We start from the raw sequence: 22322 nt of genomic DNA on the forward strand, positions 1-22322 counted from the left end.
GACACAGCTGCTGGTTTGACATTTTTTATTGTATTCAAAAACTGCTTGTGTGAATGGATTTAGAGGTTGTCCAGTAAGATTTCAGTTTGCTTTCCCAGTTCAGTGAATTTCAGCCAAATACTTTTACTGGCAACCGAATGTCAACTGATCTTTTTGGTGATTTTTGCAGACAAGACTAGCTTTGTTTCACAGTTCATTTTAGGCATTCAAGCTGAGACATTTCAAACAGTTCCCCATGTGGTTGAATAAGGTTCGGGCTTTGCTACTTCGATCAGTTCATGAAGCACATTAATCAGCGAGTGAGTTAAAGTGAGTGACAGCTCAGTTGCAGCTCTGAAAGACCTGCGGAATGATAACATGGTAAATGGACTTAAGCTTGTATAACACTTATATTCTTTACACCGCAGGTCACACCTACACATTCGCACTACACTTGCACACTGACGGCAGAGGCTGCTTATGTAAAGTGTCCATCAGTATCATCTAATTCCATTCATAAACAATCACACACCACTGACGTCACAAACGTTGCAGTGGTAGGAATTCAGGGTTCAGTGTCTTGCCATAGTACACGACATCAGCATGTGACTGCAGGAGCTGGGGATCAAACCTCTTAACCTTTCTGTTAAGAGACTAACGACTCTACCACTGAGCCACAGCTGCTGCAGGAGATAAGAAAGACACAGTAGTTCCTGAAACACTCAAGTGTTTTTCCAGGTTTAAATCAACAAGTCCATTTGCAGAAGAGTAAAGTTGTGCATGTCAGAGTTAGAAGAGGTAAAAGTCTTATTAATGAGCATTGAAGGAATCCTGACCTTTTAAAAAAAAGATGAGACTGTTCATAAACCAATTGGCAGCTCACCTCGCCCCCCCCCCCCACCTGACGCCATTTGCCAGTTGGTTTGGAGAGGAGGAAACCTCTGGATAATTTGGCTCCTTATATAATGAAGATGATAATGAAGAGGGAACAAGAATCTGATCGTGTAGCCCCTCCTGACATCAGTTGGAGAGGCATTGATTATTTCCCTTAAAACCGCCTGACTCCACGTTTTTAGCAGGCCTCTTTGTTATGAAGAGGAGAAGACCTTTGTTCATTTTGTAAAGTTCACTGCCAGACATGCTGCTGTTCCAACATTTTTCTGTGAACAATTACAGAGAAAATCATTTTCAAGACTACTTAGATTTTCTTTTCACTGATGTTTTGGAAATACAGGCTAACTCTATGACACTTACAGTCAAAAATCAAAAAAGGGAAGATGACTAGTAAGCAAATACCCTGAAAGTTTACCTTTTACTTTAACTGCCAGGAAAACAAATCCAAAAAAATGAAAGCAGGGGTTCCACATTTTCCATGAAGGACACTTTATCTGGACACATAACTGGTCATAGAGACACACTGATGGTGATGAGGAGAAAACTGGCTACATGCTTTCTTAACAAGGCTTGCCATCCATTTATTTGACCACTAACTCTTTGAATTGTACAGGCACGTTCTTCAACTTCATTTCCGTTTTCTCCTGACAAAGGTCTTCAAACAGACCCAAGCACAAGCAAGTTGGTTCAGTTACCGTATCACTTGACCTTTATCACATAACGTGTGGTTACAGCCTTTTAATGATCACATGACCTCTGGGACGTTGATCAATGCAGAGGACTGTGTGGGCAGTCCAGTGTGATGTTTATCTGTGCCACAGTTTGTTTGCTTTAGTTGAGTTCAACTGGTCTGTTTGCTCCAAACACTAAAGGAAAACCTCCTCATGAGCACAGTCACGGTCCCTGCAGAAAAGGCAGGGTTGAGTCCACTGTCTCCCCGTCTTCATCACACTCTGCTGCGTTTGGAGTGATTCTCAGCTGAAGCAGCAGAGGCCCGCTTGTTGCGATGGTGGGGGAAGGTTGGCATCAGCTCGGGTTCACAGGCTGTACAGAGAAACACAGAGACAAGATGAATACCTGACGATTTATCCATCAGAGGGTCATGAGAACAAGCTGAAAATCTCTTCACTCACGCAGAGGCTTCTCTTTGAAGTATGAACTCTCCAGACAGTCTTTGGCATTAGCTCTGAATCAGGAAGACAGACAACAGTCATTTATATGAAAGCTTTTAAATCATTTGAAGGGTGATTCCTATTACTATTACTTTGCTTTAAGGCTGGCAGGACAGAGAACAGGAAAATGTGGGGTGAGGAGAGAGAGTGGGGTAGACATTCATCAAAGGACCAAAGTCTGGAGTCGGGGCGCCTACTCTAACAACTTCGTTCAACTGGCGCCCTCCCATTTGTATTCTGTGTGTGACAACACTACAAAATCGTCACTAAGGAATTGCACCTGCTGAGGTAAGACGCTTTTTCTTATTACATCATCTTGACTGTGCATCACCGGAAGAATATTATTGTGCATCTCAAACTATGATCAGTAAGTGGATGATCCTGACACTCATTGTATCAGTATCAGTGTCAAAGCTTGTACACTTTTTGAGATATTCTGATCTCCCTGTAGTGAAAAATGTGTCACATCGACTGAGCCACCAAAAGAGCAAAGAGGACTCTGAAACTACAGTACGGATTGCAATGGTTTGTTAAAGGAAAACGTCCCACTGTATGCAAATGGATACTGTTGAAGAGCAGCTGCAGTCTGTACTGAGGTTATTCGAGAAGCATTTGATTTTTAATAAAGCAAGTCTTTTCCTTTCAGACATTTCTAATTGTCATAGTAGGAAAATCCAAAGTGTTCCTAAAAACATTGACCAACAACTATTCTAGTGTCTCAGTAAGCCATGACAGTGTGAACACCACAAAAGATAAAAATGCTAGATAGGATTCAAACATCTTACATTTCATTTTTCACAAGTTTGATTTTCCTTCTGTAAAATAAAACATCTTCTGTCACAGTCATGTGTACAAACTCACATCACGTTTGTCCAAAAGAGGCAGACCCACAAATGATCCAGCCAAAATCCCACGACCCCTATAATGTGTGTGTGTGTATGTGTGTACCTGCGCTGTGGATGGTACATGAAAAGCAGGTTGAGCAATCTGTGTCCTGCATCAGATAACCAGGTGAATTTGTTCTTCAGGTTGTTGTACGGCTGCTTCCTCAGACTGTACTGACCTATGAGAGGCAGCTGCGAGAAACCCTGACACACACACACACACAGATCAATTTGCATATTCTTGCACATCATCAGACATCACAAGATAAACAAAGTTTAGTTAACACTGTGGACTTGAGTCTGACCGGCCAGATGTTTTCATTGGGCGTTCCCAGCAGCTGAACGATCAGGTCCACCTGCTGGATCTCGGAGGTTCCAGGCAGAAGAGGTTTGTGAGCCAGCAGCTCTGCCAATATGCAGCCGACAGCCCTGCAATGAAAAAACAACAAGACAAGTTTTGTTTTGTTCTTAAAACCATCCTTGTTATGCATCTCTTATTGTTGTAGCAAAATCCCAGAATATGACACCAGATAAATTTACTTATATATGTTCAATTCAGATAATAAAATAATTAAACAAGCACAAGGGATCTCAAACATAGGACTGAATTTATTTCAATGTAATAACGGCATTAAGTTGATTTGCATGCTGGGATAGTTTGTGTGTTCTCACCACATGTCCAGAGCTGTAGTCTGCGTTTTGGTCCCTAGGAGGAGCTCTGGAGCTCTGTACCTGCAGACAGATGGAGGAGAAGGGGCACATGAGGGGATTGCTCTGCACCAGCACAATAAAAGCAAAATAATGATGATCTGCAGGGTTCAACACACTCACCCTGACACTCACCACAGTGTGACCACTCGAGGCGTCATGGGCTGCTGGGGGATGCCGTACATTCTGGCCAATCCAAAGTCAGCTGCACACAGAAGAAACAAGAGCATGATCCGTTTACATTTTTTTTAATTTTGAATATATTTTTATATTTGGACTGCAACATTTTTTCATTAAATGAAGCAGTGCATCACAGCCAACAAAAGCCCAGTTATAACTGAATAAATACCATCAAGTTTCAAGAAGCACATATGACGTTCACAGTGATCTGGAGAATTTTATACTTAAAGCATCGAATAAAGTAAGTAGGAATATTTTTGTGCGTGTGATGCAGCAGCTGTTTATTTTGTTTACTAGGCATTGCTAATCCAGGAGAGTGACACTAAGCCCATTAGAAACACATTAGAAACGGATGTAGAGGACTAAAGTCACTGCGTCATTTCCCCACAGTGCCCTCCAATGAGTGTAGGGGGCGGGGCTTATTATGCAGCATTAAAAGGGAAGGTTATATTTGTTTGGATATTATATTCAAAGATAAATAAAACTTTAAGAGGAGCTGATGGAGGATCAAAGACACACATGAATTGCTTTTGTTAACGTCTGCGACATAAATCAATTATTAGTTTTTTGGTCCAATGGTTTTGGTTGCCCATTGTTGGAATGGATGGTGTTGTGTGCTGTGAGTTTCTCTTTTTTTCACTAGCGGCTCTACAAACAAACTTACATTTAAATGGGATGAACCTAATTTAGTTGTAGGGAAAAGCAGATAGAAGTACAAGGTCAGTGACTGGACGGAGATAAACAGTCTCAGGCTGTCTTTGTCAGACAGCCAGTGAAGTCAAACGTCAGTGCTGCAGAGTTTGGGATGTGTGTCAGTGCAGGTGTTAGGTGATCACAGTGAGGTGGTTATAGTAACAGGGATGACTCACCGATCTTAACGCAGCCTTTGTCTGTCATCAGCAGATTAGACACCTTCAGGTCCCTGATAAGAAGATCGAAGAGGATAATGAACAATCTGAAGCCCCTCCCCCTTCGCTCGTCATTGATTTGCAGAGCTAATGCCCAAACTGCTGTCAGCTACAGCTCTGACTGTCTCTAAACATATCTGCCTCAGCACATCTTTATTTCCTGGCAGATTTGATTAAGCTCAGTCACGTTGAAGGGGGGGGGGGAGAGATACTGTGAACAGCTTCACAATCAACAAGTACACGTGCACTGTCTAGTTGTAGTTTCTGGAAAATTCTCTGGAATCAGTTGATTGTTGGTAACACAACACAAGACTCTTGTGTCATCCTTCATGTGTTTCATGTTTTGGGACTAGTTTGTCAGAGTTTTCTGCAAGCTCGCTCTCTGACTATTATTTAAATTTTCTACGTCACGCCATCGTTTTGAACTAAATCATTTAACCTGAAGAAGGATTTATTCCTCTTGAGTGTAAGTTAGTGGTGGCTCAGCTCACGGCATTTGAAGACAAACTGATTTTCAAAATAAAAGTGTATTATTCAGTGTTTTTAATTGTTTTAAAGACAGGGACTATACCAATATATCATCTCAAGGTTAACAACAATAAATAGTGAAGGAATACCAACCCAATAACAAGTTGAGCATATACTAAAAGAAACTAGTGGCAGCTCGGCTCACAGCTCCTCTTAACGTCCCGCGTCCTCAGAATTTGAATGGATCTAAAACACCCAGTCTATTTGTTTTGTTTTGATGAACATTGAAAGGTAATTTTGAAATTTGGTCTTTAAAATGAACAGCGTGAAGTTCAGTAGCTCCTGCGTCTCTCTGTAGAAAAGTGAAGAGATTCAACAGACAGAATTCTGATCAACTCTGTTACTTCCTCATAAACTTCCTCAAACTTTTAGGGGCTTCCTAGATTAAATGTTGTGTTATATAACATGCACACCAAAAAGTTGCATATTTTTTCCGTTAGATCTTTTCCATATTGATTGCTTATATTTCTCACTGAAGGGAAGGCTTCATTTCAAGTGGAGAAGATACAGTATATTTTCCTCTAGTAAGCAGAGTAGGGATCACCTTTTCTTACCTAAACCAATAGATTCCTGCGTCATTAACTGTTAATCTGCTGTTTAACTACCGTAAGCCTTTTTCCAGCTGAGTAAGACCAGACCTCTCTCTGAACTCTAAAATCATCTCATTAGCTTCATTAATTGCTTTGGTAACTCAGCGTTAGATTCAACAGCAGCTCCGAAAACCCGATCAGCCCACTGAGCTCATCAAACTTCCTAGCTTAATGATATGGAGGAAGGAAGAATAAGAAGAGGAAGAAAGAGAAGAGTTCTGAGGAGCTCAATAAGGTGTTTACCTATTCCCCTTCATGCACTGCTGTAGTTCTGAGTTTACGGCCATCCATCACTCAAACATGAAATATCTGCTGTCTATGACAAGCGAACAGGTAACAGACGTGCTCCTCTCAACAAAACTAAAGCTGACTAAAAGCAAGATTTAAAGCTCTGACTGCCGGACATCGTATTGGATTTAATCTTTAAGCCGATTAATTCCACATGGCTCTGTGCCGGTCACTGTGACACTTTAAAGTTTTGCACGAGCCAAATGTAATCTCATATCCACCCTGATGTGAATTCCTCCTGGAATAAATGAAGAACGGTTTAGCCTTCTGAACATGTCCAAGCCTGGAAAGATACTGATGGGAGATTTTTTCTGAACTTTATCCATCATTTGCTACTTCTATTTAAAACACAGCCAAGTGGCTGCTCTTTTGGCTGCACTTGGGAAGATGGCAGATGCTGCACACTCTCATTCGCTTCGTCCAGATGTTCAGTTTTACTAATGCCTGCTTGTCACAGAAGCGCCTGATAATTTCACACATGTCCAATACAGAGAGGTTGTACAATTTGAACAAGTTCTCACAACTGGATACAGTCTGATTGGTTAAGGTGAGGATGGGTGACTGGGCAGAGCAAGAATAAGGCGAAGTCTTCCATGATGGTGGATGTTTCTGCGTTAAAAATGTTTAAGAATGTTTCTGGAATGCAATTGCAAACACAGAAATCATAACACAGGCAACTGAGGGAGCAGTAAATAGTAGAAATCAGAGCAATCGTAGTTGTGTATTTGTTGTGCTCTATACAAACTCCCTGTGTGATTGTTTAAAATAAATGAAAATAGTAATTTAAAATGTTTACATTATTATGTAAAAGGCTAATACAGACATAAAAACATTACAATGTTGCAGTTGAGCCTCAGCAAGAACTGCCACCATTAGAAAGACTTTGATGCAATTAAAACATTTAGACTTTTGAAAAGGATCCATGTTAACAAGCAACAAATGGCGACTCGTGCCACATTCAAACTGGTATGTTGTCAGCTCACTGGTATGACAGTGAGCTGACAAGATACTGTGGTTAACTAACTAACAAACTGAGTGTTGTATAATTAACATGTGTTAGATTTTACCATGTTCCTGTGCTGTCACTATTATCATTCTGAATAAACAGACAAGACACACATGTATGTGAGTGATTGGACCTCACCTGTGTATGATGAAGTTGTGATGGAGATACTCCAAACCTCGAAGCAACTGAAGGACAATACACTTCACCTTTGAAGAGAGTTAAGAAAAAGGAGACATTAAGTTACTGACCACACAGGAGTCTTTTTAGCTCACCAATAGAGCATGTATCTTTCAGGTCTGAGTAGGAAATGATGTATCAAAATGTTGCACTGATTTCATTCACTGAGACGAGACACACTGTCACTATGGAAACCAACACGTTAAAAAGGTTTGTATTCCTTCGAAGATGTATTATTTTTACAGATTAATGGAGACAAAGAAAATGTGAAAATGTGCTGTATTTCACAAGGAGATTTCAAGAATTAAAGAGAAGGCGATATCGACATGTGTTTCTTCTTATTTCAGATTTACTAACCCTGTAATCGGACAGCTTGTGTGTGGTCCAGCATTAAAATGTTTTAAACAAGAGTGCGTTCACAGCTGCTGGTCTGGTATGTGTGGCTGATCAATCAGGCCAAAACAGAGTTTGCTTTAGTTTGAATAAACATTACAGGACTGTATTTGGAACACCTGGAGCAGAGTGATACACGGTATCAGTATCAAGTCCAGGCCATGTTGAGCTCTATATCAGCACTTATGAAATGCCTCTTGTCTGATTTAAATGACATGGAGGGAAAGTCAAGTATTCATGAGTTGTGTGGAGTACTAGTACAAACAAATGGAGACAGAAGTCCATTTGATTTTTTTAGAAATTGAAATCATGTGCACAAGATCTTCACTCAGTCCTACCTGAGCCTCAGAGAACGGCGTCTGCATGTTTTCCAGCAGACTGGCCAAGTCCTGTTCACAGTAACTCATCACCAGGAACAGACTGAACATGAAACACACAGAACAATAGATGATTAAGTGTCAAGGAGGAAATCTGGTGGATTTTAAACCTTGGATACTGTATAATGCATTTTGGTGACAAATGACTAATAGGTTCGAAAAGTTCAAATAAGATGATTCTTTATCGAACCAAAAACAGCCGTTACATTTCTCTCCTCAAAGCATCCAGAATCCACTAGAACACAAGTGATTAGACCTTGGAGAACAAAGGAGTAGCATAAATAACTACCATTTTAGCATGTTGTTGGACCAGCAACTCCTCTGTTTTGTGAGGTAAAAATCAATGTTTTGGTGATTTAAAGGTTGTTTATGATTCTAAAAAAGCCTCTTTGTCCTTAACGTTTAAGTTTATCTCTTCACGACTAGGTTGATCCAGAAGAGCCACTAAAAACGTAAGTTATATCATGTAATGTTATGTTATATAATAGTGTTATTTAATGCGGTCACAATAAACACCTAGATGGACACGTTAATGAGAAACATAGTCATTAAATGGGTCCTGAAGTGTATCTGCCCAGATTCTTTCTTTCATTCATTACTCAATGTCTGTTGCATGCTTGTGAGTTCACTTATGTCTAGCTACCATTTCACATTTTTGGAGTTGTGTGTCTGTGCATGTGTGTGTGTGTCCGTGTGTGTGTGTTCTACCTCTGCAGTTGGCTTCCAACAACCACTTCTTTCAGCTCCACTATGTTGGGATGTCTGAGTCTGAGCAACAGGTTGATCTCTCTGAGGCTGCTGATGGGGATCCCTGGAAGAGAGAGGAATATTTAACGACCATTTAAAAGATGGTAAGGGAAATGACTTGGATCACTGATGCTCCCTACATTCCCCAAATTCTATGCATACATAAAAAACACAAAACCAAGAAAAATGTAATTATACAAAACACACACAACCACAACTCAGTGTTAGAGCAGTGCTCTTACCATCCTTCTCTTTGTCCATGCGGACCTTTTTCAAAGCTACAATCTCGTCCGATTTGGTGTCTCGGGCTCGATCTATAAAAGGGAAAGAAAGGTTTTCCACTTAACATAGTCACAGTGAACTTAATATGTCTGATTTAATTATGAAAATGTTCTATAGTCTCCATCATGAATTACTTACAGACAATTCCATAAGTTCCTTCTCCGATGCGGTTGAATTTCTCAAACTCTCTGACGCTTCTGCAGCTTCCAAACTGAAAAAAAAAAAAAAAAACAGGTCAAATGTATGAAAAGACAAAGAGGTTGTGACACTATCTGCAATTTGATCCATCAGTGCTAGGAATTAAGCTTAAATAATACTTGTGTCACATACTGGGAAAGTATTTATTTATTCTTGATTAAAAATAGATTAAAATGAATTTAAAAAAATGGAAAAAAAGAAATCTGTATAAAATAAAAAGAATAAAAAGCCAATTTCAATACAATACACATTTGACTCGTTCAAAAAGGGATATGAAGAAGCCTAGGGTTGTCAAGTCCTACCCCCATTCTTCACCATTAACAAATGCAAAAGCCAATAAAATAAAATAAACGGACAATACAAAAAAAAAAATACTCCAATCGAGCTATTAAGAAAAACAGAACAAAACCAAAACAAACACAAAAAAAGAACAAAATGAACAGTCTCAACTGAGGCTGAATGAAAAGTTGAACAAGGAATCTATAAATTGATCGTCAACAAAACATTTCCTTGAATCAGAAGAATTGTCTTGAGGTGGGGGGGGGGGGGGGCTGCCATCAGCAACATGGAAAAAAATCTATCCAAAAGAAACTGTGACTGCTCTTTAAAGTAGTTCCCTAAGTGGTCATAAAGGTATGCTGAAGGTAAGGAGGACACAGTGTGGATTCACACACTAGGTGAAGGGGATAGTTGGATATTCGTGCCGGCTTATGTGTTGGAGGAAGCCTGTAATGAGATTGACAGCTAATGGAGACAATGACAGACTAACTTTACCTCGAAACAAAGGTTCAACACTAACTCATTACTTTTCAACGATGTGACCTCATGAGCTCAGGTAACAAGAGCAAAGGGAGGTCGTCACCGGTCATGTTTGGTCATGTTTTTACAGATGCTTCATTGAGCCTCTGCATGCTAATCTGATAGCATTTAAACGTGTTGTGTTAGGATTAATTTAACAGAGACAGCTGGGTTATCATAGTTACATATTAGAATTAAATGGTGGCTTTGTCAAATATATGCAGAATTTGTTAATACAGATATATGTGTGAAAAGTTAAGACTTTCTGTAATAAGCGATGTGACGATGTGTGTGTGTGAACAGTCTCCACACACTAGCTCTCTCTTACCCTGTCATTTTGAGGCACTGTAAACGTTTTATTATTCTTGATGGACTTCAGCCTTATTGGGTCCGGCTCTTCGTCTCCAATGGAGTCCATTCTTTCTCTTATTTTAATCTAAGAAAGAGAATAATTGTCCTCCGCCGCAGCTTTATCCCGAAATGCAGCAGCTTCGTTCGATGGGGGCCGCCATGTTGTTTTGTTTCCGGTCCGGCCCACCAGTGTGACGACGAGGTCTCTCCCGCGAGAGTTTAAAGAGGAAGGGTCTGCAGCTGGGTGGTGGAAGTGATGTACATCATGAGTCCTTCAAGGAATACTGTAGAAAAAAAAAAAAGAGAGAGAGAAATACATATAGGCCTATGTATGTGCTACATGCATGAATGAAAGTGTTTAAATATTTCAACTTTCTTACTGACGTGGTGTAGCCTTCTTCCATTGTGTCCTTTTCCATAGTTGTGCTGATGATACACAGTTACACCTTCCTATCACAAACAACCATCCCAACTATCTCAACCCACTCAGAAACTGTATCAAGGCCATTCAAAGACCTTTACTCTATTAAACAACAATGAATACTGACATTTTAGTCTTCGGGCAACAAAGTGCAGGTTTTAAAGGACCTATAGGTGATTTGTCACATTATGTAGTGCCAGCAGCTAGAAGTTTAAGAATGATTTTTGACAGCAACCTGTCTTTGGTCCAGTCAGGCTTTTACCAGCTCTGGAGTATCACAAAATTAAAGTAATTTTTACGTTGTGTATGATCTGGAGAAGGGCATTCATGCTTTTATCTTCTGGGTTAGACTACTGCAGCTCTTTGTCTTCCATCAAAATGCTGCAGCAAGAATTTTAACTAGCACTTAACAAAGAGATCACTCCTATGTTAGCACACCTGCACTGGCTACCTGTAAGTTTCAGAATAGATTATAAGATTCTACTGATTGCTTTTAAGACACAGAAGGGTCCGGCCCCCCCGGATATGTCACTACATTAAAACGTTTTATGAGCCGACTCGCAGCCCTATAAGGTCCTCTGGCATGGCCCTTTAAGTTGTTCCACAGTCCAGGCTCAGGACGAAAGGTGACTGTGCGTTCTCTGTTAGGGCACCTGTGGAACAGTCTGCCAGAGGAAATTAGGCCAGAACAATCAGTTGCATCTTCTAAGGGCACGGTCACACTGGCAATGTTGTCCCGTACCGTGCTTGGTTGTTTGTAAATTTCTTCTTAAAACATACTTTTATAGACAGGCTTTTATGTAGACCATCCTCTAGTATTTTTTATCCTGATGTTATGTTCTGTTTTAGACAACATCTGTTTTTATCTCTGACTGCTAATGTGGTTAGCTGTACTTGTTTAAATCACATATAGCTTACATTCTCTCTATTTGTTATGGTTTTTTTAAATCTCAGATTTATTTTTTATGTAAAGCACTTTGTAAACATAGTCTTAAAAAGGTGCTCTACATGGGGCGCTGGTGGCGCAGTGGTTAGTGCGCGTGCCCCATGCATGGAGGCTGTCGTCCTCCAAGCGGGTGGCCCAGGTTCGAGTCCATCCTGTAGCTCCTTTCCCGCATGTCATTCCCTACTCTCTCTTTCTCTCCCTGATTTCCAGCTCTATCCACTGTCCTATATCTCAAAAAGCCCAACAATAAATCTTAAAAAACCTCTACAACAGTCAGTACAGCATCTCAGGGATCTTTCACTTTGTTTATCACTTCACCGCAGCCAGTTGTTCTTAATATTGTTCATTAACATTACAGCAGACACAGTTTATCTTCATTTAACAATCTGACAGCCTACCTCAGAATCACACAACAGTGTGTTACTTTTAACTTTTCATGATGTTAATCTAATAATTGTTGCTCGTGATAATTCAAATATAATATAATATAGTTGCAGAGTTTGCTTTACTCTCTGATCGTACCTGATTCCCACTTTAGCTTCTTTGGCAGGTCATGTTTGCTTACTTTCCAGTTACCAGTTTATTCCCCACTATGAAAGGCGTGCACAGAGGCCTCCGCTCTTTGAGTGCGTCAGCTATCGTCATCGTGGGCGGTGAGGCAAAGAGGTCTTCTTGTGATGGAGCTGTGATGAGGATGGTAGGTGGAGGTCGGGAGATGTAAGTTGGCTCTGGCTCTGGCTCGGGGCTGGGCGGTGGTGGTGGAGGACTCTCTGTAACTATGAGGGAGAAAGTGACACTTCAAATTGAGCATGAAGATAGACAAGGCCTAACAAAAGTACAAGTTCAATATAGTTGGTCAAAAACTGGGGAAGCCAAAAGAGCTCAACACTGCAGTTTGAGTAAAAGCTTGCAGACAACACTGAGGAAAATTAAGAAAACATGTTTAATCCTTTGAAAATAACTTTGAGAAAACATGCTAATACAGACAACACAACATGAGCAACATACCACAACCACGATCACATGCCATGACACAACCAAATACCAAACCACAGTCCAATAACACAAGTCAACCAAGAAGAAAAAGAAGAATAACTTAAACAACTCATTTCAATCACACAACCTAAAAGCACTAAATCAGCGATACCCAAACATAACCAAATGACTCTACAAAGCTTTAGACTGTGAGGTAACAAAATACAACACAACCAAATACTGTAACATGACTAAATACCATATACAAAAACCCAACTAAAGACAGATATCATAACCTTATATCATACAAATAAATATTACACACAACCAAATACAACACAACAAAAGGACTCAACTCATTTCAATGGAGAGAAAAAAAGCATCCAAAATGACCAAATACTAAAACAGAACAAAATAACAGAATTTGTTTTCATAATGAAATACAACAAAATACCCACTACTGTGAAATAACACACAAAACCATGAACATAGCTAAGAATCAGAAAACAAGAATATTACTCAACACAGCCAAATAACACAACACAAAAAAATCCAATACAACCAAATCGCCGACCTCAGCACAATGAGTAACATATCAGAAATAAAGACACCATCACAAAAACCCAATTCAACACAGAACCAAATTACTCAACACAACAAATCACTTCAGAGCAAAGTAACTCATTACATCGTTGTGTTATTTGAGTTGTATTTTTAGTTTGTGTTGCAGGTCGTGGTGGACTGTGTGGTATTTGGCTGTTGGGTAATTTGATGGATTGTAAATCATTTTTTGTGTTATCTGTATTAATAGCCAGTTCTCTTAATGTTATGTAATTTTGCCCCCCATTTAAATCTCTGTCCAATAAACAAAGCCCCCCCCCCCACTTAAAAGAGTAATCTACTGGACTAGCATTGGCCTGTGACTGACCCATATGTCCTTTAAGTTACCTGCTGACTTAGGTCTTTCAGCTGTGTGTGTGTGTGTGTGTGTGTGTGTGTGTGTGTGTGTGTGTGTGTGTGTGTGTGTGTGTGTGTGTGTGTGTGTGTGTGTGTGTGTGTGTGTGTGTGTGTGTGTGTGTGTGTGTGTGTGTCTGATCAAAGCGTTTCTGTATGAAGAGCAACAGCACATTTCAAATTGGATTGTGCTAATTTCTTAAGAGCGTTAGGTTTGTGTCTACATCTCAAAAGGAGGGACAACAGTATACATTAACAATGATGATAAGGTTTCTTAATACATGCGCCCACTATTAAAATGCACCAGACATTTTTTGACCAATTGACACAGGTCATATGTATACACTGTGCAGCTAGAAATCCACATTTAGAGGGCTTGATTTGTATATAATAATGATATGCTTTGTTTGGCTTTAACTGTACATTTATAAATACTTCATTAATTACATGGATCAATTTACCTTCCCATCTACAGTCCATGTCTCAGATGTGCTGTAAATAAACTAAACGTTAGCACAAACACAATAACAAATATTGAAATTGAATGATCTGAATCCATCTTTAAAGCAGCGATCCTTAGATCTAATCTGGATAAATCAAAGGCTTACCATGTTGTTGATAATGACTCTGTATATTTATCTCTTCTGTTCTCAAAGTCAATATGAAGTCATTATGTCATGTATTTCATTCCTACCTATATTTTCCTTTTGGCTTGCTCCAGACCCCATCAGGCTCCACTCAAGCTGTTGTTCAGTCCTTACATGTCCACACACATGTCGCTCACATTCTGGTCAGTGTATGTTGACCAATGTTCAGAGTGTGCATTTAAAAAACCAGTCCTTTGTCTGAGGCAACAGATTGTGCCAGTCTCCCTCTCCCTGTCTCTGCCACGCCCCCTCCCTGAGTCGTCACTCGATCTGTCTAGGAGACAGACACTAATCCGGGGCAGTAGTAAGAAGTTCTGGATTTAAAGAGTACATAAGGACACATTAGTGTAAACTCTTGTTTTGTCATTTAAAAATATTACAAAACGGTCACACGATTACTCCTGAACTGTAATAAAAAATATTTGTAATATACCAGGTGATTTAGTAACAGGTGATCCAAAGCATATTCAATTTGACAGTATTGACAGTTAAAAATATTCATTATGTGATTTTTTATTTTCAATAATTTGTTAATATGAATGGTATATTTTATGTCCAATTAACAACCTTTCCCGGCTGATGGGATTTAACCTAAGTTTTGTGTTGTTGATGCAAATGTTTCCTTGAGTTAATTATAAAGGCTGACATATAAATGGTTGAACTGTTATTATCAACGATGAGCTCATCAAAGCAAAATGCAAGTTTTTACAGAACATAAAATGCAGAAAACAATGCTTGAAATCATTTAGAAAGCATGTCCTTAATGAAGTTTGCCCAGCAGAGGGAGCTCCTGTTCCATTATATACAATACTCTGTGCACTGTCTGGAGGCAACACGTTCTCCACTCAGGTTTTCAAATAGCAATGGTGTCGGGCCTGTGGTGTTAAATTCAGACCTAAAAGTAGGCCTACACGGATTCAGAAAATCATGAGAGTGAACATCAACAAAAAACGAACTGTCTTAATGTTGTTCCTCATGTTTTACATGATATGAACTATATTTTTCAAAAAACTATTTTTTTCATCACTAAATTGGCACCAATAAATCAGAGTGTAGCAGATAGTTTAGCAAAATGGTCTGAAAGCATGGCCACTACACTCACGACTCAATCCAACACAAGAAATGTAGGTATACTGAGCGACAAAGCCTCGCCTGTTTACATTATAATGTGTTCTTGTTGCAATAAATGTAGACTCTTGCAATGTGTTACTTGCGTCACCCAATTGCGATTACAACCCAATAGCAATTAATTACACTGCCCAACTTCCAAGGTTGTGCTGTTGCACATCATACAGAGGCACATGGCAGTGTCTGTGGTCTAATTGTCTAATATGTGGCTGACCTCAACTGGGACTAAAATCACAGTCTCCTGGTTGCAGGGCCTGTGTTGTTTGACCCATCCATAGAACCGAACCACAAGCCTTAGCAGATGTGTGATAAAACATTGTCAGGTGTCTGGAAGAATCAACTCAGTTCAAATGAAACCATAACCTCCCACAGTAGATAAAATGATGCAGTTTTATAAACACAGTTCTTTAATAAAGGCTAATTTAGACAAGTAATATCAACACCATAAAAATTACCTAAAGAGGGCAAAACAGGTAACATGCTTTTAAATTCTACCTGTTTAGCTTTGTGCTTATGATGTCGGTCAATCACTCAAATATTATCAAGGTAACAAATACTGGAAACTGTTATACAGGTGTTGTATAAATAATATAATTGTTGGGCTTTTGTGCCTTTAATGGAAAGATAGGACAGTGGATAGAGTCGGAAATCAGGGAGAGAGAGAGAGTGGGGAATGACATGCGGGAAAGAGGCCACAGGTGGGACTCGATCCCGGGCCGCCCGCTTGGAGGACTTTGGCCTCCATACATGGGGCGTGCACACTAACCACTGTGCCACAAGCGCCCCAAATGTTTTTTATTTTTAGCTGTTTGAAACAGTAACTCTTGTAAGAAGGAGCTTAACAGCAAACAGAATAAATACTGTGGCACAAAACCTGAAGAGAACTTAAAACTGCGTATTTAAAAACTACTTGTAGTAATACACAAACATTTAGGGCCACTAATGAGGAGGCTTTTAAAAAGGCTCTGGTAGCTGACACAATGAAGGAAGTTTCAGAGGAAGGGGAAAATTCATATTGCCAAGTATAGTTATGAACAAATAGCCTCATAAATTATTCAAGCATTGTGTACAATGGCCTCTTTGTATTGGTAAAATGATCGTACTCTTTTCCTGACCTTGAACTTACTCAACAACCCTGCGCGTTCTAAATACTCAAAGAGAGTCCAGTATTTTTAAAGAGGGCCCTATTTTCTGCTGCATTAGATTTCTTCAGCTTCTTTAAAGGCTTTAATGGCTGCAACAAAAACTCTGCATCTTATCTGTCATTTAAAGCAGGTCCTCTTGAAGAGCTTGTTTTGCCTTTGACAGGCTCATTTTGTTATTGGTAACGTCAGAGATAAATGATCTTTACAGAGATAGACCTTTGATATGGTAAGATCCTTCCAGAAACAGCCGTTAAATCTATTTAAAACACCCACAATCCTTTGCCAAAAACAGAGATATAACATTGACACGAGAGTTACTGGTCTAACGCTGCCTCGATTGGTACGTTTATACGGCAAATCTTTAACTTTGTGTTTTAAAGGTTTTGTTCAGATCATTTTTACATCATTAAGACCCTACATTTTTTCAATATTACAACCCCGGTGTTTTCAAGGCAACAAAATTTGATTTCATGCTTTAAGTGCTCAATGGCATCTAATGTTTAAACAATCATAACACACTCATGAACTATGACATTTTTTTGCCTTTTTATTCCCGCCTTCACTTTCCTCTCGTCCCACAAATGCTGGTTTGTTGTAGCTGATACTGTGTTCACGTAGAGTCATTTGCCCAGCGCCGCAGATACTCTAACGCATCCTGTACCTCATCTTCCTCTGTCTTTGCTTCGAGGGAAAGAAAAACAAACATAGTGGGTAATTTGTGTTTGCATGAAGTCCACTCCCCCTTCAGAGTCAGCGCCAACTGGCTTTGTACAAACATGACCATGAATCTAGGATGCGAGTCCTCTGCTTTATAACTTGATTGAATTGACATGGAGCCTCGGTTCATACCTGGATTGGAGGGTGATGCAGTGGACAGCTCTCTTTGACAAGAGACTCTCTCCTCCCTACTCTCTGCCAGACTCTCAGCCAGATTCTTCTCCAGCCTCTCAAGCTCTGCCAGCAGCTCGCCCTGATGGGAAGCACACACACACACACACACACACACACACACACACACACACACACACACACACACACACACACACACACACACACACACACACACACACACACACGTTGCTGTTATCACCATAAACTTGACTAAGATCACCACATACAAAACTCTTGCTTAGTCAAAATACCCTCCAGAGCAAGCCTGGAGGGTAATACAGCAGAAATCAATCAATCTCATGCTTACTGCTGGGGATCACACACATATAGAAAAATACAAAAAGGCATAATCAGTGCTAAACAAAGGCCCTGTTTATATTATCTACATGCAACCTGGATGACCTGTACACAGCTGGACAGAATGCACAAGATTCATTCAGGATGCACTGTAATATGATGTTGGATCACATTCTGAACAGGGCCTCACTGAACCAGGACAACACTGACAGTGATAGATCACTTGCCTGTTTATTTATTTGTTTATTTGACATGGCCATACAGTAACACTGGTGCTGTAACATTTAACCATGCACAAGTTCCAGATGCACTGCTCTTAGTGTTTTTAGCAGAATGTTAATTTTCAACACCTGTCCACGGGAGGCTTTTAGAAATAATAGATAGAGATAAATAAAAAGGAGAAGAAAATGAAAACAGTTCAGTTATAAACACAGTGCAGTTATGAATGCAACAAGGATAAAATACAGTTACAAAGAGAAGGCAGCAAAAATATACGACGGACATTTGTGATCTCATGTACGTTTAGGTGTGGGAACAATGTTGTTTCTCCTTCAGCCATGATTTAATACCTTTGTTTGAAACCTTCTAAACTGTAACGTATTAAACACTTTGAGTTTAATTGTTGAACCTGTCATTCTTTACTACTTTAATCATTTGCATCATAACAGGCTGTGTTCACTTATGTGAAAACAAAAACTACATTTGTACTTATTATACTTGTTATGGGAAAAAAAAACAAGATCATTTGTCTCAATTAATTGGTGCAATTATTATGACTATACTGTTACTTTTACTACTACTGCTGCAACTACTCCTACTACTTCTAATAATAATCATCATGAATGATGATTATTATCATATTTAGTATCATTAGTTTAGTAGAGTTGTTTCTTTTACCTTACATTTTCATAGTCTGAGAAGTTTGAGAACTTTTTAAACTTTTTTAAATATACAAGATGATGACCACAGCAAATCACAAGTCAGAGATGTGACCCACATTTCATGAAGAAGACAAGTGCAGAGCTGATCTATGTGTCAGTTTATTACTGCTAATAGAGACTTCAGTCTGCAGTATGGTTCTTCAACTGTAATGTTAAACCACACAGCTGTAGACGAACATTTGCATATCATCAAAAATGTGTATATAATTCATATCACTTCCATCATTCTGTGCATTTTCACACTCTGAATGTGTAATTACATCTGAATCAGGAACGTGTGATGTGATCACAAGTGCTCACTAGAGACATAAAATGGAGACATTATTATGCCAGGGATAAACTGACATACTCAGATCTACCCACATGTTGATTTGATCACCAAGGACAGATGTTTAGGTCAGGTGTAAACAGGACTAAGGATAACGTCCGAGGTCAACAAAGTAATACTTAATAAAAAAAATCCTTGAAAGAATGATCATCGTGTACCTCATCAAATTCTAATCCGAGGCTCACAGAGGTGTGGAGGTTGTCTGACATGTCCAGAGTGTCAGCCGGCTCCTCCTTGAAGTCCTTCATCAGGTCATCCATCTTGATGACGATATCTCTATAAAACAAGAAGAGGAAGATCAAATATCTGAGGCTAATTTTAGCTCAAGGAATGAAATGTGTACGAAGAGCATCTGTATATGTTAAACAGTGTTCTCCATGCTAATATTTCATATCTGCGTGTTAAGTTACATTTTGAGTTCATTGTTGTAAATATCCAATTGTGATATTTCTCTGCTTACATGTGTTCATGAGCAGACGTAATGGCTTTTAAAGCACTGTCAATGTTCTTGAGATGTTTCTCGTACCACTTCTTTCTCCTCAGCGCCTGAAGAGCCACTGGAAGGAAAGCACAGTGGGGAACAGTGTTAGAAAGATTATCTGTTGGAGATAGCAAATTAAAGGGGAAAAAATAATAATGATGATTTTCAGGCTTTTTGACAGAAAACTAAAAAGGTAAGTAAGCTTCTGGTACTGTTGTAAAATGTAGTATTAAGATAAAGTAATGTCCTTTTTTCAGCAGACTTTTTGTCTTGACACATTAGAAAGAGCCATAACATTGGTTTTTTTTAGTTGGATTTTGAGTAGTTTAATATGATGATTATGATAAAGGATGGGTCACAAACATCATCATGTTACCATGTTTTATTGATTTGTTTGACAACAATATCATATTTGGTGAAATGCCACACTTTCCCACACTCATTTGTATTTGATTCAGTTCAGTGTGCTAAAGGTAATGCGCAGGAAGAAGACCATTCAAAACATTCTTTCAACACAATACGTTTGATTTGTTTCAACTTACAAAAAACACTTAAAACATCAATTGTTCTTTTATTATCAAACTCTTACAATGAAATATTATTTTCTTTGAGGCTCACACAGAGTGGTCATGATGTAATATCTAGTTTTTGAAGAAAAAAAGAAGAAGAGAGATACACTATTTAGTCTGCAGGGAAAATCTCAAGTGGCTCTTATTACTTTTTATCCATATAATTATAAAAACATTTGGTATTAATTCTAATTATGCATCCCGTCACAGAGGACAAGCACAATAGTAGGCCTGATAACCAACACAAGTTAAACAATTGTCCTTACTACTTGTTTTTAACCTTTGGTTTCAATGAGGGCCTCAGTCACCATGGTGATACTAAATTAACTGCTATAGACCTTTTTCTTAATTTTACATTTCAGCTTTGTTCTTTATATGAACTACACTGAATTGCAATTACATCCTTATTTTAAAGCTCTGACCAATAATTGTCAGTAACAGTACTGGTCAGGGTCTCACTAACCCTTGTTCAATGACCTCAGTAACTAAGGTTATTTCATAGGTATGAAGGTTGCTTGAAAAATGCTAAATCTCACCCTTTCTGTTTTTTGTGCTGATTGTCTTGACAAACTGAAGTTCCTGCTCAATCTTTTTCTTCAGATATTGTTCCTTCTTCAGAAGCAACTCCTCTCTGACCTGAAGTTTCTCTACGTCGTCTTGTTGGCAGGTCTTCTTCACCTTTTCTCCTCCGCTGAACATCTTCACAAACTGAGACATGACCCTGACGCGCCGTTTGATGGAGACGTGACGTCACTGTGTTGCCCTGGTTACACAGCTACAGCCAAGCTAACGTTAGCATATAGCTACTCTTCACTGACCACAGCTGCTTCTTACCGAGAGAAACTTTTTTTTTTTAAAACAAAACATAATCCTTTATTTTATTTTATTATAGCCTAGCATTATTTCTATAAATTAGTCTCTAGTAAGATAAAAATTCATTGCTTTTACCGCCTCGAGATAGGCTGTAAGGGGCCAGCTCAGCCAAGTGAAGTCTTGCTAAAGAAAACAACAATATTAAAATAATAATTATTATTATTACCCCAAACTTTGTCAATACAAAACACGGAAATTAAAATATCTTTAATGTAGGCTAATTTATGGATAAAACATAGCCCACTGCAGTTAAGAAAATAGGAATGTCTCTTTCACTATGATATAAACTGGACTGCTGATATAAGAAAGTCATTAGCTCGAAGGTTATCAGAAGGTGTTGGGAGGGATATTTTGTTGTCCTAAATGGTTAAACAAATCATGTTGATAGGTTTAAGACTTAAAACAAGACTCTACAGTAGGCCTAGATGGCCGTAATTGATCTTGAAGTGACTTATTGAAAGTCCGAGCAGAGAAGGGGAACAAAGAAGAATTTTAGAAAAATTAACCAAGCAATCACAAACAATATGGGGACGGAGTAGAAAACCTTTCAATTTTATATAAAGACCCATGACATCATGTGAAGGGAGGTATTTTTAGTTTAGATCAGTAGATTAGGCTAATCTGGTTATGTGGATCAAGGATCTCTTGATTGAAAGATTAATTGAATTGAGAGGAGCTATTCTGGACACTTTTGTTGAAAGTGAATTAACATACCTCAAGAGAATTGGATGTTGTTCCACAGATAATCGTGAAACTTTCATCAGGGAATTAACATTTGGACTTTATTTTACAGAAATTGCAATAATGCAATAATTAAGAAGTTTTAATTAATGTGAACAGGATTTAGATTGTAGTATAGAAAAGATAATGTTTTTTTTAAAGAAAGATAATTTGCTAAATAGGCCACTATTCAGTTTAAACCCATATGATAACAAGTTGTGATATAAGATGTCTTGTTGGAAGTGACTTGGGCAATAGAGTTGCAATGAAGACTATTTTTATCTGATTAATTAGGTTCGGATTAAATAACAGGTGCCTGATATTTAGATCTGCATCAAGTTCAGCTCCTTTAAAAAGTTATATCACATTCACTATCAGGCCCTGGATTTATTTTCAGGTGCCTCTGGAACATGCTCCAACTTTGGCATCATTAGGTAAGATGTTTAACTTAACAACAGAATTAATTAACAGAGCAAATCAGAGAGCCTGCCAGGAGCCAAACAGTTAGGCTATTATTATAGGCCTAAAGAGTTCAAATATAGGACT

The 22322-nt window shown here is 38.8% G+C and overlaps 2 protein-coding genes across 2 annotated transcripts; both read right to left on the reverse strand.

The window, feature by feature from the left end:
* Positions 1-10: 10 nt before the first annotated feature.
* On the reverse strand, positions 11-14596 carry cdk10 (cyclin dependent kinase 10). The gene is made up of 15 exons (XM_020640954.3): positions 14451-14596; positions 12393-12603; positions 10438-10744; positions 9252-9324; positions 9074-9145; positions 8793-8895; positions 8046-8127; positions 7276-7343; positions 4687-4739; positions 3773-3842; positions 3602-3661; positions 3235-3358; positions 2994-3133; positions 2007-2059; positions 11-1917 (listed from the first exon to the last, which is right to left on the reverse strand). The coding sequence occupies exons 3-15, from the start codon at positions 10525-10527 to the stop codon at positions 1820-1822; spliced, it is 1086 nt and encodes a 361-aa protein (XP_020496610.2). The 5' UTR covers positions 10528-10744; positions 12393-12603; positions 14451-14596; the 3' UTR covers positions 11-1819.
* On the reverse strand, positions 12389-20900 carry LOC109989917 (charged multivesicular body protein 4b-like). The gene is made up of 5 exons (XM_065956610.1): positions 20720-20900; positions 19594-19690; positions 19292-19409; positions 17526-17646; positions 12389-12603 (listed from the first exon to the last, which is right to left on the reverse strand). Exons 1-5 carry the CDS (start codon positions 20898-20900, stop codon positions 12389-12391), a joined length of 732 nt encoding a protein of 243 aa, XP_065812682.1.
* Between the last annotated feature and the right edge of the window lie 1422 nt (positions 20901-22322).

This window comes from Labrus bergylta, chromosome 7 (genome assembly GCF_963930695.1).
Source record: "Labrus bergylta chromosome 7, fLabBer1.1, whole genome shotgun sequence".
Taxonomy (NCBI): Eukaryota; Metazoa; Chordata; class Actinopteri; order Labriformes; family Labridae; genus Labrus; species Labrus bergylta.

Coding starts and splice junctions, on each gene's coding strand:
- LOC109989917 (XM_065956610.1), bottom strand. CDS start 20,900: ATGTCTCAGTTTGTGAAGATGTTCAGCGGAGGAGAAAAGGTGAAGAAG. Junction 19,691..20,719: donor CAGCACAAAAAACAGAAAGG/GTGAGATTTAGC, acceptor CTTTCCTTCCAG/TGGCTCTTCAGGCGCTGAGG. Junction 12,604..17,525: donor TGCATCACCCTCCAATCCAG/GTATGAACCGAG, acceptor TCTCCCTCATAG/TTACAGAGAGTCCTCCACCA.
- cdk10 (XM_020640954.3), bottom strand. CDS start 10,527: ATGGACTCCATTGGAGACGAAGAGCCGGACCCAATAAGGCTGAAGTCC. Junction 9,146..9,251: donor AGGAACTTATGGAATTGTCT/GTAAGTAATTCA, acceptor TCCCTTTTATAG/ATCGAGCCCGAGACACCAAA. Junction 3,843..4,686: donor CAAAGGCTGCGTTAAGATCG/GTGAGTCATCCC, acceptor TTCTGTGTGCAG/CTGACTTTGGATTGGCCAGA.